At 47.2% G+C, this 17,914-nt stretch overlaps 1 protein-coding gene across 2 annotated transcripts in view; it reads right to left on the bottom strand.

The window, feature by feature from the left end:
* SHROOM3 (shroom family member 3) overlaps window positions 1–17,478 on the bottom strand; it is a 216,100-nt gene extending 198,622 nt beyond the window's left edge. Inside the window, exon 1 of one of the 2 annotated variants that reach the window (XM_077933755.1) lies at window positions 16,670–17,478. In XM_077933755.1, the coding sequence (XP_077789881.1) occupies window positions 16,670–16,837 (168 nt within the window). In that variant the 5' untranslated portion in view covers window positions 16,838–17,478. The remainder of the gene's footprint in view (window positions 1–16,669) is intronic. The other variant, XM_077933754.1, reaches the window with a different exon arrangement.
* Between the last annotated feature and the right edge of the window lie 436 nt (window positions 17,479–17,914).

The raw sequence follows: 17,914 nt of genomic DNA, 5'->3' as shown, positions 1-17,914 counted from the left end.
CTATGGTTTTCCCAATAGTGATGTATGGAAGTGAGAGCTGGACCATAAAGAAGGCTGATCGCCGAAGAATTGATGCTTTTGAATTATGGTGCTGGAGGAGACTCTTGAGAGTCCCATGGACTGCTAGAAGATCAAACTTCTCCATTCTTAAGGAAATCAGCCCTGAGTGCTCACGGGAAGGACAGATCCTGAAGCTGAGGCTCCAATACTTTGGCCACCTCATGAGAAGAGAAGACTCCCCGGAAAAGACCCTGATGTTGGGAAAGATGGACGGCACAAGGAGAAGGGGACGACAGAGGACGAGATGGTGGGACAGTGTTCTCGAAGCTACCAACATGAGTTTGACCAAACTGCGGGAAGCAGTGGAAGACAGGAGTGCCTGGCGTGCTCTGGTCCATGGAGTCACGAAGAGTCGCACACGACTAAACGACTAAACAACAACAACAACTATTATGTAGAAAACATTTGGGCATCCTTCCACACAAATCAGTAATGGGGGTCTGCCAGATGTTGCTAGACTACAGCTTCCATCATCTCTGAGCACTGGCCATGCTGGTGTGGACTGATGGGACTTTGAGTTCAACAAGTTTCCCTTCCCTGATTTAAGATTCCTGCATTGCAGGGGGTGGACTAGATGACAATTGGTGTCCCTTTCATCCTTGTTGTTGTTGTTGTTGTTTTGTACCTCGCTCATCTAACTAGGCTGCCCCAGCCACTCTGGGCAGTTTCCAGCATATACAAAAACACAATAAAACATTAAACATTAAAAACTTTCGTATACAGGTCTGCCTTCAGATGTCTTCTAAAGACTGTACAGTTGCTTATCTTCTTATCTTCTATGATTCTAAAAGGCATGCAAAGTTTTTACAATGCTTAACACACAAATGAAGACGCAACAAGCAGAAAGAAACTCAGGTAGAAAGATAGAAGAATCATGTCTGACAATGAAAGATTGCATTTAAAAAAAAACCTTTCATATATCACTCTCAATCACCCACATCCAATGTGTGGAGCGGGGGGTAGGGATTTTTTTCGGGGAGGTGGGGAACCTCTCTTATTCTTAGAGCTGCTTGACGGGCAACTCTGAGACCCTTCATGCAAGATCAACCCAAAAGCGAATTCATCATTGTTTGGTTTCTGTCACCCAGCTGCCCGGGTCAGAGTTTCTCTCTGACCTGAGCTTGCAAGTGATAGACAGGGCTGGCAAGGGTATTATCGCAGTATAATTGGACAGAGTGAAAAGGAAAGCCCTGCACTCTCCTCCGGCCCCCGTCTCCCTGCCTGTTTGATAACGTGAGCATAATATGGCACTTTTCTTTTCACTGCACTCTTCGCTGAGAAATTCCGAAGCAGAGAACTCTTGAAAACGTAGCCGCCAAAGCTGTGATTTGCAAAACATCCTTAACGGAGAAACTTCTAATGTAGTCACAAAACTTCTGCCATATATACCTGAACAAGGGCAATGCTGTTCTTTTTAGCTGTAGTCTAGCCTGCCAGTCTGGATACTTGTTGAACAATAATAATAATAATAATAATTATTATTATTATTATTAAATTTCTATACAGCCTTTCACTCGAGGGTCACAGAGCAGTTTACAATGTCAAAGCACAAAAAAATACATAACCAAAACAATAACAGACACACACACCAGTTTAAAAGGCCATAGATTGTTTAATTAGCCGAAGGGCTGGTTGAAGAGGAATGCTTTTGCTTGGCGCCTAAATATAAGTAATGAAGGTGCCAGGCAAGTCTCCCTAGGGAGAGCATTCCACAAAGTGGGAGACCCTGCAGAAAACGCCCCTTCTCACGTGGCCACCCTCCAGACGTCTCATGGAAGAAGCGTGCAAAGAAGGGCCTCAGATTATGGTCACAGGTTTCAGATCAGTTCACACAGAGAGAGGCGGTGCTTGAGGTACTGCACATGCTTAAAGCTTGGATTTGGCATACAAATTCTCTTTAAATGCTTGCAATCTCATCCACCATCTACGCCATCCCATTCAGGGCTGTGCACACGTGTGTTACTAACGCTACATTCACCTTGCAAACTCTGTTTCTAAACTATTTCTTTATTTCTTTGGTCATGAATACACTGGCCATCTGGTTTAATGCCTCCATTCTTTTCCAGGTTTTTCAAGTATTTTGAGCAAGACATACCTAGTTCAGCTGAGGATTGGATTTAAATCAGGGGTCAGCAAACTTTTTCAGCAGGGGGCTGGTCCACTCTCCCTCAGACCTTGTGGGGGGGCCAGACTATATTTTTTTGGGGGGGGGAATGAACGAATTCCTATGCCCCACAAATTAGCTAGAGATGCATTTTAAATAAAAGGACACATTCTACTCATGTAAAAACACGTTGATTCCTGGACCACGCATGGGCCGGATTGAGAAGGCAATTGGGCCGGATCCGGCCCCCGGGCCTTAGTTTGCCTACCCATGGATTAATTCCTCAAAAGTTCAACCTGACTAACACATTTCCCAACCCTGGAGGAATTCACACATCACAAAATGGGCTTTCAAAATGCCCATTTTGGACCAAGGCGGAGCTACTTCACTGGTACAGAAGTAACCTTCTGTTTTAAGTTCTCTAGCAGTATGCATCTCCACAGGCTAATTCTGGATATAGAATAATGCAAAATCCTCTTAGCTGACCTAGAATGAGACATTTCCACAGTAACTTGAAAGCTTGTATTCCCCCCCCCCCCCGCCGCCGAAAGGTCTTGCAGTCATTGAACCAGGGGGTTGGGGGCACATCTCAGCAGCAATTTAACCAAGGCATACATGCCAACAACTTAATTATTGATTGTGTGCCAAGGGTGCCACAATACACCTATTAAACCTGTCCGCTCTACATGACTAATTCTCCTAACCTTTTTGCTGTCGCCTTATATGGAGGTCACTAGCGGCATCTCTTATGAGTGGGTGCTATTCATTCAACATCGGCAAACACATTACACAAACATGGTGGGATCTAGAAAAGATTAAGATAATTCTCCCTGCCCTTCCATCTTCGTAAAGCTTCTACACTACATCCTCTTTTGAGATGAGACTAGCATCTTGCCAGACATACATTCCTGGAACAGTGCCAGACCTTGGCCCAAATTCCAGCAGCTAATTTCTCAGTAACTATGAGACTTGGTTTCAGAAACATTGGGTGCCTCTAAGCCTACTTTTAAAATTGAACACAGCAAGGTAAGCCATCTAGAAAGGACATGCAGCTCAGAATCTTGACCTAAAATAGTCACTTGGTGTGGGGTTTTTTTCTAATGTTGGTCTCTGTTATAACTAAGTGCCACCCAAAGTTCAGGAGTAAATAAATCATCCCAAAACAAGATAACCGCCTGCTCAGCTTCCAATTTGTCTATTTAATCACATACTGGCAAATTTAGATTTGCAATTGAAGTTGGTTTGCTGCTCTTGTGCAACAAACCTCCTTCCCACCCACCCCCAAAATTTGACTTTTTCTAGTAAGGAAAATGATGCAGGGAATGCACTGGAAAGTGCTGGATTACAAATGGTTGGTGCACCATTGTATAGACTCCCCCCAAACAAATCAGAATGAATGCTCAAAACACAGGTTGTCTAAAAGAGGCTGTTGTGTAGAAACACATGCACACATTCCACCACATAAATCTGAACCTTGCTTAGCACACATGAAGTGTAGGTGGCTTCCCACAAGGCAAGACACAACAATAACAGCAAGAACCTTTATTGAACTACATAACAGAGGCAAAGCAACTGCTTATATACATTCCTAAAAGCCTGGGCCACTCCCACACCCAACGTGATTGGCTGTCAAGACTTCCAAGCTGCGAATCACGACTCATGGTTCAAAGGCCAATGGCAGAGGCCCAAACCCTGAAATGTTCTGTGATTGGACATCATATATTGAATCAGAACACAGGAGCCCAGAATCCTTAGTCCAGACTCAAGCTCAGGCAAACGCAGACCACTGAATACAAAACAACAAAGAAGATTGAACAGGCTTGTTCTTTACTGTTCTACAGGGCAGGACTAAAACCAATGGAAGGATATTGCAAGGAAGCAGATTTTAGGTAAGCATCAGGGAAAAACTTCATAATAAGAGCCATCTGACAGCTTTAGATTCACCGTCACTGGGCATATTAAACAGAGCTGGTGCTATTTTTCTGGAAAAAGAGGTACTGGAACTCACCATGAACACCTCCCTCGTTCTCTTAGAATGGCAATGGCTCTCACCTTAGAGGTGCTGGAACTGTGTTCCGGCTGAAAAAAAGCCCTGAGCAAAGCCTAGACAGCCCTATGTCAGGGATATCGTACTTCTACCCCACATTAAAGGCCTTGAATTGAGAAAGGGTTTGTCTAGATCTCCAAGATCCCTTCCAAACCTACAATTCTATGGTTCTACAATTCTAAGTCCTGGGGCCTATTCTCACTGTAGGATTTATTGAGTGGTTTCAGAAAGTGAATTCTTTTTTAGAATCATAGAATCGTTGAGTTAAAATGGACCATGAGGGCAATCTAGTCCAACCCCCTAGAATGCAGGAATATTTTGCCCAACATAGGGCTCAAACCCACAACCCTGAAATTAAGTGTCTCATGCTCTACCGGACTGAGCTATGGAAGACGTGTGAAAATATATTGTAAAACTATATGGACATTTGGTGGAACCGATGGTGGGTCTAGAGGTCTCAAATGTCAGTGACGCCAAAATTTGGGGCCCCTCCACCTCTTGTCTTCCATTTGGCAATATAGTTGCAGCAACCCCGAGGCTTCATGCCAGTGCAACCAAACAGGTCACACTCCCCCTAATTTACCTCTGGTGGAATGGGTGGCCCTTTATGATCTAAGCTTGAAAACAGATAATTTTGAAAACAGGCTCTGCTGTCCACAGCTTGCACACTGATTTACTTTGCCTCACTTTGATTTCTGGTCAAACAAGTTTGGGAGGTTTTTGAGGACTTACAGAACCGCGCGGAAAGAACGAAGGGTAACCAAATGCATCCTGATTGGAGCACCTAAGTCTGTCACCAGATTGGAGCACCTAAGTCTGTCACCAGATTGGGGCACCTAAGTCTGTCATTGACAAAGTACACAATTTCCTTTTGGTTCTAATAGTTCAAGTACAAGATTTATTGAAACCCTAAGAAAGGCAATCAGTTTGGTAATGAATTTTAATTCTGAAGTCTAAATCCTGATGTCAAATTACACTCCAAATTTCTTCAGGTTAAAAATTAGTGCATCTTCATTCTTCATAGTTACTCAGTGGCTCTACAGACATATGGCTCAATGTGGGCTGCTATTATTGTGCTTAGTTCCCACTGAAATCAGTGGGTCTCAAGTCATGACTAACTTTCCTCCGTGGTTTCACTGAGAACTACCGTATTTTTCGGACTATTGGACGCACCGGTCCATAGGACGCACCTAGATTTTGGGGGGGGGGGAAATAAAGGCAAAAAAATTTATTCCCCCCCCCCGCCAGGCGCGGGGCTGGGGCGGGGAAGCCCGAGCTTCCCCCTCCCCCAGAACGGGACCCAGAGCCATGCCGAAGCTGCGCGCAGCTTTGGCATCGCTCTGGGAGCTTGCGGGGCTGGGGGAGGAGGAAGCCTTCCGCCAGCCTCCAAACCATGTCGGGAGACAGCGGGATGGCGCGCTGCGCCTCTCCCGCTGTCCCCCGAGTTTGCGGGGCTGAGCCAGCCTTCTAACCAAGTCGGGGGACAGCGGGAAGGGCGCGCTGCGCCCCTGCCGCTGTCTCCCGAGTTTGCGGGGCTGGCGACGGGGAGGAGCAGGCTTCTCCCCCCGCCAGCCTTCTAGACAAGTCGGGGGACAGCGGGAAAGGCGCGCTGCGCCTCTCCCGCTGTCCCCCGAGTTTGCGGGGCTGGCAACGGGGAGGAGCAGGCTTCTCCCCCCGCCAGCCTTCTAGCCAAGTCGGGGGACAGCGGGAAGGGCGCGCTGCGCCTCTCCCGCTGTCCCCCGAGCTTGTGAGGCTGGCGGTGGGGCTCTCCTGAAGCCTGGAGGTTGTGGGGCTGGTGGGGGGGAGAAGCAGGCTTGCTTCTCCCACCCCCAGCCTCCAGATCAGGTCGGGGAATAGCGGGATGGCGGAGCGCCGCCATCCCGCTATTCCACGACCTGATCTGGAGGTTGTGGGGCTGGGGGGGGGGAGAAGCAGGCTTGCTTCTCCCACCCCCAGCCTCCAGATCAGGTCGGGGAATAGCGGGATGGCGGAGCGCCGCCATCCCGCTATTCCCCGACCTGATCTGGAGGTTGTGGGGCTGGGGGGGGGGAGAAGCAGGCTTGCTCCTCCCACCCCCAGCCTCCAGATCAGGTTGGGGAATAGCGGGATGGCGGAGTGCCGCCATCCCGCTATTCCCCGACCTGATCTGGAGGTTGTGGGGCTCGGGGGGGGGAGAAGCAGGCTTGCTTCTCCCACCCCCAGCCTCCAGATCAGGTCGGGGAATAGCGGGATGGCGGAGCGCCGCCATCCCGCTATTCCCCGACCTGATCTGGAGGTTGTGGGGCTGGGGGGGGGGAGAAGCAGGCTTGCTCCTCCCACCCCCAGCCTCCAGATCAGGTCGGGGAATAGCGGGATGGCGGAGCGCCGCCATCCCGCTATTCCCCGACCTGATCTGGAGGTTGTGGGGATGGTGGGGGGGAGAAGCAGGCTTGCTTCTCTCACCCCCAGCCTCCAGATCAGGTCGGGGAATAGCGGGATGGCGGAGCGCCGCCATCCCGCTATTTCCCGACCTGATCTGGAGGTTGTGGGGCTGGGGGGGGGGGAGAAGCAGGCTTGCTCCTCCCACCCCCAGCCTCCAGATCAGGTCGGGGAATAGCGGGATGGCGGCGCTTCGCCATCCCCCTATCCCCCGAGCTTGTGGGGCTGGGGGGGGGAGAAGCAGGCTTGCTTCTCCCCCCGCCAGCCTCCAGATCAGGTCGGGGAATAGCGGGGTGGCGGCTCTGCGCCTCCCCGCTGTTCCCAGCTTTTGGGTGCAGGCTGCTGCCCGCAAGCCTTGCGAGCCCGCGGGACATCCCGCCGGGCTTGCAAGACTTGGGATAGCTTCCTGAAGCCTGGAGAGCGAGAGGGGTCGGTGCGCACGGACCCCTCTCGCTCTCCAGGCTTCAGCAAAAGCCTGCATTCGCACCATAGGACGCACACACATTTCCCCTTCATTTTTGGAGGGGAAAAAGTGCGTCCTATAGTGCGAAAAATACGGTATATGTGGGCCCTGAGCAGTTCCACAGCATGCATTTAAAACACAGTCGAGGCACATTTAAACCACATGACTTCCCCCAGAGTCCTGGGAACTGTGGTTTCTTCAGGGATGCTGTGAATTGTAGCTCTGTGAGGAGAAAACTACATTTCCCAAGATCCTTTGAGGGGGAGGTGTAATGTGCTTTAAATGTACTGTACGTTGGATGGGCTTTGAGAGTATGGTGTGGATCTGCCCATGGAAGTAAGAAATATTGGATGAAGCGTTGGAGTGTAAAAACTGCTGATAAGGACATTGCTATTCAGCATGATTGAAAATTCAGTATGGAGCAGGCTGCAGGGTACATTTCAAAGTGTTGGCTTGGAAATAAGCTCCAAAATCCCATTAAGAAATAACAGGATTTATGTACATTCCTCCGGCCTCCTTAGCTTCTCCCCCTGGAAACATGTAGCATTGGGCTGTTGCCATTGCTAGGCCAATGCAGTCATTTCACTCCTACAATCCTTCCTTGGTGATCAACTGGCCTGAAATCCAATTCCAACTTCCAGTGGCGAGAGAGACTTTTCTTCCCATGGAATCAACTTCTATGTATGCTCTTCTGTGTAGTCTCTTGTGCATCTCTCTCTCTCTCTCTCTCTCTCTCTTTCTCTCTCTCTCTCTTTTTGTGTGTCTATTTTTGCAGGGTTCTGTTGTTGTAGTTTAGTCGTTTAGTCGTGTCCGACTCTTCGTGACCCCATGGACCAGAGCACGCCAGGCACTTCTGTCTTCCACTGCCTCCCGCAGCTTGGCCAAACTCATGCTGGTAGCTTCGAGAACACTGTCCAACCATCTCGCCCTCTGTCGTCCCCTTCTCCTTGTGCCCTCCATCTTTCCCAACATCAGGGTCTTTTCCAGGTAGTCTTCTCTTCTCATGAGGTGGCCATAGCATTGGAGCCTCAGCTTCAGGATCTGTCCTTCCAGTGAGCACTCAGGGCTGATTTCCTTCAGAATGGATCGGTTTGATCTTCTTGCAGTCCAGGGGACTCTCAAGAGTCTCCTCCAGCACCATAATTCAAAAGCATCAATTCTTCGGCGATCAGCCTTCTTTATGGTCCAGCTCTCACTTCCATGCATCATTACTGGGAAAACCATAGCTTTTACTATACGGACCTTTGTTTGCAAGGTGATGTCTCTACTTTTTAAGATGCTGTCTAGGCTTGTCATAGCTTTTCTCCCAAGAAGCAAGCGTCTTTTAATTTTGTGGCTGCTGTCACCATCTGCAGTGATCATGGAGCCCAAGAAAGTATTTACATTTGACCAATGGCAATCCTCTTAAAGCTGCAGAAGCAACATTATTCTCTTGTGCACCTGGCTACATGACTGTGGCAGGACACTGTCCTATAAACCACTGCAGATTGACTGTCTGTGCTGCACTCACTCAGTAGCCCATGCTCCCTGCCTGAAAACTCCAGCTGTTTAGGCTTCAACTCCAAAGAGCAGCTTCTCACACCTCAGCCCAAACAAGACCAACCAATGTGTGTAACAGAAGGGAACAGGAAGCCTTTTGTGCTAAAGGAGGATTGACAGCCGAATAGATATGGGTAACAAAAGAGTCCTTTTACCTGCACACAACCTATTGATCTAAGAAAAGATAAGATATCTTTTACCCAAGAGCTTGCACAAGGTGGGATACCATCAGCATTATCCTCTGGGAGCAACCGGGAATTTTGAGTGTTCCTCTACTGGGCGTGTGTAGGATTTAGGGGACAAAGAAACTCCACTTTGCTTTTTGTCCAGTTTAATTTCCCATTTTTCTGTTGAATCATAGAATCATAGAGTTGGAAGAGACCACAAGGCCATCGAGTCCAACCCCCTGCCAAGCAGGAAACACCATCAGAGCACTCCTGAAAGATGGTTGTCAAGCCTCTGCTTAAAGACCTCCAAAGAAGGAGACTCCACCACACTCCTTGGCAGCAAATTCCACTGTCAAACAGCTCTTACTGTCAGGAAGTTCTTCCTAATGTTTAGGTGGAATCTTCTTTCTTGTAGTTTGGATCCATTGCTCCGTGTCCGCTTCTCTGGAGCAGCAGAAAACAACCTTTCTCCCTCCTCTATATGACATCCTTTTATATATTTGAACATGGCTATCATATCACCCCTTAACCTCCTCTTCTCCAGGCTAAACATGCCCAGCTCCCTTAGCCGTTCCTCATAAGGCATAGTTTCCAGGCCTTTGACCATTTTGGTTGCCCATTTGGTAGCATCCATTTTGCAATTATTCTCTCTCTCCCTCTCCAGGTAGCATTCTTTACCTGCTTTTGCACCTTCTGCATATCTAAACAAGAAAAGCCAAAAAAGGGAACCCTGGGATGTATGGGGGTGCTTTAGCAGAGGGAAAAGACAAATGAGACTGAAAAGGGTGGAAAATTTACAAAAGTACCCACAGAGCTTTTAAAGAGAATTTCCCCCCCTCTCACAAACACGAGGACTCGTGAACATCCAATAAATCAGCAATAATTTCAGACAAAAAGAAATATTTATTTGTGCAATACATGGTTAACTCATGTTTTCATTGCCAGAAGATAGGCTAAAAGAATTAGATTTATCCTCTATCAATGGTTATGTAGAAAGATACAACCTTCCTCAACTTGGTGTCCTCCAGTTATTGTTGGACTGCCAAATGTCATCAGCCCCAGTCAGCATAGCCAATGGTCAGGGATGATGGGAATTATATTATATTCCTGAGATTACCATATGGCAAGAACATCCACCAAATGAGTGGTGGATCCCCTGAGAAGATCACAAGCAGAGCATGAAGACATCCGCTTGGGAGTCCAAATTGTGGCCATCTGATCTGATTCAGGAAGGCAAATCCTTTCTCATGAATCGTTCCCAGGATCCTGGCTTGTCCCTACAAGTAAGGGGATGCTGGCGCCTCAGACCAAATGGGGCTCCACTGTCTTCAAGGTGGTCCTTGCCGTTTCGCAAAATGCCAACAAATTCATACATCGCTGTGAGAACGCAGGCCACTAAAGCTGTTTCTTTAATACTGTGCCTCTCTCCAATCACAAAACAAAAATGTTTTCAGAGCCCTGTAAATTTTATAAAACAGTATAAGCTGATGCATACATAGGCTTAGCCCTCATAAGCAGCTGATGTGGTGGCTAAATTCCTTTCTGTTCTGAAGGATGCAATCCACCCTGGGCGGAAGAATATACCATCTAAACCAAAAACAATGAGATTAAAAGAAAATCCTTATTCATTTACAATTAAAAGCAGCAGCAGAGACAGGCATTCAATACAAATGCCCAGTCCAACGCCACGCTCCTTGCCCCAAAGTTAGGGAAAAGGTTTCACCTGCTGCAGAAACCTGAAGCGGAATATTTTCCATGTGGGGATGGCAATGGAATCCACTCAGCAGAAGGATGGCTATGGGGGGAGGACCCATAGTTAAGGGGGTTTAAGGTAAGGGTAAAGGGTAAAGGGACCCCTGACCATTAGGTCCAGTCATGGCCGACTCTGGGGTTGCGACGCACATCTCACTTTATTGGCCGAGGGAGCCGGCGTACAGCTTCCGGGTCATGTGGCCAGCAGGACTAAGGCGCTTCTGGCGAACCAGAGCAGCGCACAGAAACACCGTTTACCTTCCCTCCAGAGCGGTACCTTTTTATCTACAGTGGTGCCTCGCAAGACGAAATTAATCCATTCCGCGAGTCTCTTCGTCTTGCGGTTTTTTCGTCTTGCGAAGCACGGCTATTAGCGGCTTAGCGGCTATTAGCGGCTTAGTGGCTATTAACGGCTTAGCGGCTATTAGCGGCTATTAACGGCTTAGCGGCTTTAAGAAAAAGGAAACAAACTTGCAAGAACTCGCAAGACGTTTCGTCTTGCGAAGCAAGCCCATAGGGAAATTCGTCTTGCGGAACGACTCAAAAAACGGAAAACCCTTTCGTCTAGCGAGTTTTTCGTCTTGCGAGGCATTCGTCTTGCGGGGCACCACTGTACTTGCACTTTGACGTGCTTTCGAACTGCTAGGTTGGCAGGAGCTGAGACTGAGCAACGGGAGCTCACCCCGTCACGGGGATTCGTACCGCCGACCTTCTGATCGGCAAGCCCTAGGCTCTGTGGCTTAACCCACAGCGCCACCCACGTCCCTTTAAGGTAAGGTTACCAGATTTTTTTCAATGAATCTGGGGACACTTTAATATACATACATATATAAATACATATATACATACTACACGTTTAGGACGTTGATGCTGCAGCGATGGCGGTGGCGGAGGCGCGGCCGCTGCCTCGACCTCAACCGCCATGTTTTCCCTTCCTCCGAGACTTCTATCTCCTTTCTCCATGAGCCTGGGCAGCCCCTGAGTTGTGGGTTCTTTGGTGGTGGTGTTGGGGAAGCGGTGCGCGGTGGGTCAGGCATGGAAGGCGGAGAAGGAGGGCTAAGAGTGGTGGCAGCAGTGAGGCTCGGGTAGTGCGATGCCTCCCTTCCCATCGGAGCAGCCCCAATCCCATTCCTACTTGCGTGCAAGCAGGAGGGGGCGGGGATCCCTCAGCTGGGAAGGGAGGCTTCCCGTTGCCTAACTGAGAGATCCCTGCCCCCTCCTGCTTGCACGCAAGCTTTGATAGGCAGTGTGAAGCCTCCCTTCACAGCTGAGAGATCCCTGCCCGCTCCTGCTTGCACGCAAGTAGGAGTTGGGAGGCTGCTCCGATAGGCAGCATGAAGCCTCCCTTCACAGCTTACTTGCTGGGGTCAGGGAAGGTGGAGGCAGCCTGGAAGCTGCGTCTTAGAGCCCCTGCACCACCATCATATGGGGACTTCTGAGCAGCTCCTGAAGCCAGCCAGAGCCAACTGCTCTGGGTTGCTGAGACTGCCGCTGCTGCGTTTCCCGGGGACATTAGATGAAATCCGGGGACATTACGGGGATGGAATTTGTCCGGGGACCTATTCGCAAATCCAGGGACTGTCCCCAGGAAACAGGGACATCTGGTAACCCTAGTTTAAGGGGCAATGTTTCAGTAGCCAGCACACTGCCTTGCCCCTCCATGACTAGAACACATGACACAAAATGAGCAATATGCAAAGTTTACCAGGTCAAACAATTTAGCCTCTTTTTTAAATCCCTTTGGCAGTGCACAGATTTCAGCTTGGATTGCGTTTTGTAATGTAAACATGCAGAGTATGTGTAGGTCCAGCCCTAATTCAATCATGTACTGCAAAAATAAATAAATATAGGCTTGCCATACGTCAGGAATATTCCTGACGTGTCCTGGTTTTCGGGTGTAAAAATGGCATCGGGGGGGGGGAGAGATTTTATCAGGAAAAAACCCAGATGCATGGCAATGCGGTGGGAAAAGGAGCAGAAACAACTCAAAAAGCTTAAAATCACTAATTTGGGGTTAGGTTTCCTTAAAAAAACTGAACAATTTTGGGGTCTTCCTAGAAAAAGCTGATCAATTTCATAGGTGTCAGGAATTTTACTTTTTTAAATATAGCAGCCCTAAATTTTAAAAAAATCTAGCTAATATTTGGGATTAGACTTCAGGATCCCTCCAACATATATTTTATTAATATTACAGTTTTAGGGTTGTTGTTTTTTAATAAGTTTATTTGCTGGTTAGTGCTTACCACACAAAAAGTTGTCTCAAAGCAGCTAACAAACTGTAATGTTTTTTGCGTGTGTGTGTGTTTGAAGCATACATTACCAAATACATAAGATAAGAGGCCAATTTTATGGAAAAGTGCTCATCCCGCAATAACATAAAAAGGACACATTCCACCCCACCCAACTAAAAGACGAACACCAGTTGTGAGCGAAATGTCAGGCAGGGTGAGTAGGAATGTCTCCATCTGGCACCCAAAGACTATAGCCATAGCAAGCTTTATCACTTGCTATTACCCTACTGGCTGGAAACTATTTTACTCTTCTTCGCTTGCTTCTAGCGGCTACCAGAGTAGCTGGATGCTTATGAGTTTAAGGAGGTGAATGGGCAATGGCACAGCAGGTAACAGCATTCCCATATTGCTGCTACCCAGGCAAGAATGCAGTTAAGGTCTCTGTTCCTAGGACAAGAATTTGCTCTCTTGTTAAATATGTGGCTGTTGAATTTAAGATTAGAAAGGGCATTTCAGAGAAGCCCTGTGGCATGTTAAGCTGTTCCAAAACGCCTGAGCCGTAACCACTGAATGAGCAGATAAATGGATCTTAGTGAGCAGGAGATTCTCTAAACATTGAGCAACTGTTCCACTTGCTACTATATAACAAAACAAACACCTGTAGAAATATTGGAGCTATATGCGTTGGTTTCAGGGTGTTGCCACTGTGCAGTGCTTGGAGTCACAAGACTCTGTTTACATTCCAGAGATTCCATACTGTTGGAAGTCTCACGGTAGACATGAGACGGATGTGATGTTTCCTGTTCCTTTGTTCCAGTTGCTCTCTGCTTTCACAGAGAGAGCATGTTTGTTGCTTTTCTGTCTGCGTAGCTAGAAATAAAGCTCTTAGCGATGTAGCTCATAAATCTTGTCACTTCTGCTGCTTTGAAACTCTGCGTAATGGGAACGTGCTTGGAGCCTTATCAAAGGCTCAAGTCGTTAATCACATCGGAGGGCGATTCTGGAGGAGTCGCTTGGTCGAACGCAGGCTCCGACAATATGGTCACTAAATGTCTGCTACCAGGCACAATCCTAAAACACAGAGAGACTCAGCTCTTGCAAGGACTGTGCTGCAACTGTGTGGGAGAAGGTCAAGCCAGGTGAAAATTGCAACTGGGGCTGCACAGAAAACTACATACAGTTCCAGCTCAAAAGCTGCTAAGGCTTGGTTCCACAAGGAGTGTGTACTACTGTACCCAACCTAGAAGAGATCAAGAAGACCAAGGGCCATGGTTTTCCGATGGGCAATCCTGGGGTTCCTTGGGAAGTTTCTACAGGTTGTGTCATGAGAAGATCAATCAAAGCAGGCAAGCTTCTCTGACAGCCTGCCCATCACTACTGCAACACAAAGCCTTAGGTGAGTTTTGGTGCCTTCTTGCTGTTCCTACCATTCAATAGAGCTGGTGTGGGCCCGCCAGATGTTGCCGGACTACAACTCCCATCATCCCTTACCACTTGCCCTATTAGCTAAGGCTGGTGGGAGTTGGGGTTCACACTTGCTACCCTTACTTTAGAGAATCCTTTACAGCTCACAAGGGTCCATCAGATAGACCAATGTGAAGAAGGTTCCCAGAAGGAAACTGTTGTTCTGTGGCAGCGTTCCCCAGCCTTTGCCCTCCAGTTGTTATGTAATACAACTCCCATCAGCCCGGACTTGATATGAACAATGTGAATTGTGCTCCAAAACACTTGGAGGACACCAAGCTTGAGGAAACTGCTCTAGGGTAGACTGGAGTCAGATGCTGGTCAGCCGAAGAATCAGAGCCAGTTGTCAGTGAAGTTAACTTTTTATTTAAGGCAACAAGCATCTACTCAGCAACATTCTCAGTAGGTCTTGCCCTATGGAGCAGTTGCCAGGACTGATGGTCCCCACCTTCTACCCTCTCTAAAGCTCCTCCTCTCCCAGATGTTTCCCAAGCAGTCTCAAACTGCATCTGCGCACCTCTGGTTTCTGTTCTGCCATCCTCATTATTCTGTGTGTTCTTGGAGACCAGGAGAGGGAAACTCTCTGGATTCTTCAATATTCCATTGACCTCCCTCCTCTGTTTCAGCCTCAGTCTGAACTGCTCCCTGTCACAGGCTCTTCCTGCTCACTAAACCCTGTTGCCCCTTTGGCATCCAGCATCTCCTCCCACTCTCCTCCCCCTGACCTCTTCTTGGTGTCCCATCACCAACCCCTAAGCTCTGCGCTTTCCTCCTCTGGGGTTTCCCTTGCCAGTTCCCCAGCTGGTGTCATCCAGCCAGTCCCTGGCAGATAATGGGTTCATATCCGGAGGAAGCAATTTGGACACCGGGCCTCTATTGAGGCCCTAAATAAGAATTCAGTTATTGGTCTTAGCATGAAACCATGGGCTAGCTAAATCGTTATTTGTTTCGACGTTCATACCCAAACCTGCTTACAAACCGGAGATTTATTGGGAGCAGGGGGTAGCAACCAGGATCTGAAATAATGCTTTGAAGTTGGTTTACAAATCCGTTCTAGGTGTGGATTCCAGTTACTGTAAGTGCAAACTCAAAACATTGAGTCCGGAAGCTCAGACCCTTGCAAGCACATAAATACAATGTCACAATCACAACCACTTTCAATAAGTAACTTTTAAAAAGACAAACAGAAGTACCAATTTTGCGCAGACGTTTTAAGGAACAGGAACAAAGAGACTGAGCTCCCGGTGGTATCATGCACACCCCAGGCATGTTTGACATTAAGGGAGTTGGTTGTTGTAGAAACCAAGTCCCATAGACTCATTAATTTTCAGCAGTAAGCACCATCCATCCCTCTTGTTGTTGTTTAAAAACTATGAGCTGTGCATATTACACTTATTATACAACAAAACACTCTTCCCTCTAAGTCGAAAGAGGTGGAATACGTTGTTTCGCCTCTCAGTGCTAAATGGCTTGCATTTCATATTGTTCTCCCAGGAGAGGGTCTTGCTTAAATTTCAAATAGAATGAGGAGATCAGGAGTGGGCTGGGGATTGTGGTTCCCCTTTTTCTCAACTTTCAGTGTCAATGCATTCTGTCACAGCCCTCTTGCCTCCTTCCCAAAACCAGTTCTGCCACACTTGACTCTGCTTCCTTGCCCTTACACCACTATTTTCTTGGAATAACTTTTGTCTGTAAGATTATACTGGTTTGGGGTCTCCCAAAGAGTTCTTGCACTGCTTGAAAAAGAATTCAGTGAAACCCCACAGCTTGCACATTATTGATTAAAGAGTCCACTTCAAGGCTTCCCTCTGTTACTTTCTCTAGAGCCAACAGCACAGCAACATCCTGTAGTTACAGCTAACATTGCACACAAACCAGCTACCTGAATTTAAAAACCAAGAACCAAAACACTAATAACAAATAGTTTCTTCTTTCTCTTTCTCACAAAACCAATGCATGCTGCTTGATCTGCTAAACCGAACTTCATTGATTTAAGGCAGTTTGATCTCTTTGACATGAATTAGACTAAATCGTTTAAGTCCAAGTATGCCAGCTTATTTTAATTGTAAATTAGGTTAGCGTTATGAGAGATTTCCCCTTGAATACAGAAAAGTAATTTAAGTGCAGGATGTATCCTCTTCTGCGCAAGCCCCTTTGGAACACAATTTTTGCACAATTCCCATTTATTTTAATGGGGTATGTGCAAATGAAGTTTCCCGTGTTTTGCGCCAAATGTCCTTTCGCTTCACAGTATACCAAAGTACTGAATTAACCACTCAGTGAATCAAAGAGTTCAGAGCAAGCACATTCCTGGACTTAAAAAACACACACCAAAAAACCACTCTCCACCTGGATTACATTTTAACCACAATTTTGGCCCAATCTGCAGCTGAACACATCTTTAATTCAAGTAAACAAGGTTACCTTTGAGATGATTAATGGTTCCCCATGCTCCAGTCCACCTTTCAAAGTAAATCCCCATGGAGGACCTCCTTGTAGCAAAACCTCCAAATAAATGTATCTTCCTTTATGGGTTAAGTTTGCTTCCGAAGAAGAAAGAATAGTCCTGTTTATATTGTCCAGCATCCTCATGTTTATATTCTCAAGCACTCACTGAAGCCAAAAGCAGGGACTGGAAGAGTCTGGGGAGGAGGAGGAGGAGGAGGAGGAGAGAGTAGAAGATTAAAATCCCTCACGTCCATGATGAATTGTCTCATAGTCTACAGGATCGCGGGCTGCTAGGATTGCCAGGAGGTTATGTTTTCCTTCTCAGCAGAAGTCCAGAAGGCAGAGCTCCATCTGCGCATCATTTCTATCTCAGAACTTCCAACTTTTTGGATGCAGCTTTTTGAACACGAAGCATTTCTCCCCGTGCAAACATTGGTCCCGTGCAAGATCCTTCCTTTCACCTCTTCATTCTTTCCCTTAACATTTGCAATCGGTGGCTTTTCAGCATAAAAAGGAAAAAAAAGAGACATTTAAATGCTTTGGGTAGCAAGCTCCTCAAATGCACACCAGCGCTTCATTATTATTTTTTTATATTGATTATCAGCCCTTTCTCCCCTTCTGTGAGCAATTTACCATTACAATGGCCGTTTTTTCCTCAGTTCATTGCATCCAAAGAATGAAAGCATCTCCCACCCCCTGTCTGCCAGCTCGCTTTTCTGCTAACTTCACAATTTTGTGACTTGTCAAAAGTAGCAGGGGGAAGGGAGTAAAAGCCTGGACCTTAAACAACTTGTTCCCTCGAGCTGGGGACTTGAAATAGTTTCCCAGCTGAGTTTATAAAGGGGGAAAGAGAGCGTGCCAGGAAAACAGGAAAGGCAGGTGAAATTAATCCCTTGAAAAAATGTTAAGGAGATAGCTTAGCTCTTTTCAGCAGTTTCTCACTGCACTCGCTTGCCCGTGTTGTCATGCCTGCTGCTAAATGAGAGTGTTCAACTGGGAGAAGAAGGGAGAGAGAAGAAGAAAACTTGTCTGTTTTTGCCACTGCATGCAAAAAAAAATTGCGTGGTGCCTCATAACTGAGGTTTCCATATTTATAAGGACCCCAGAGGCTGCTGCTGTCATGGAGTTTCTTCTGCCTTCTGGGGAAAACATCACTTTGCTAATTATTTGTTGGAAAATGCTTCAGAATCTCCACTCCAATTCAGTATTTGTTGGCCACAA

This window comes from Podarcis muralis, chromosome 9 (genome assembly GCF_964188315.1).
Source record: "Podarcis muralis chromosome 9, rPodMur119.hap1.1, whole genome shotgun sequence".
In the NCBI taxonomy this organism is placed as follows: Eukaryota; Metazoa; Chordata; class Lepidosauria; order Squamata; family Lacertidae; genus Podarcis; species Podarcis muralis.
Note: the sequence above shows the minus strand (reverse complement) of the source record. Positions and strands in the feature narration are given on the sequence as shown.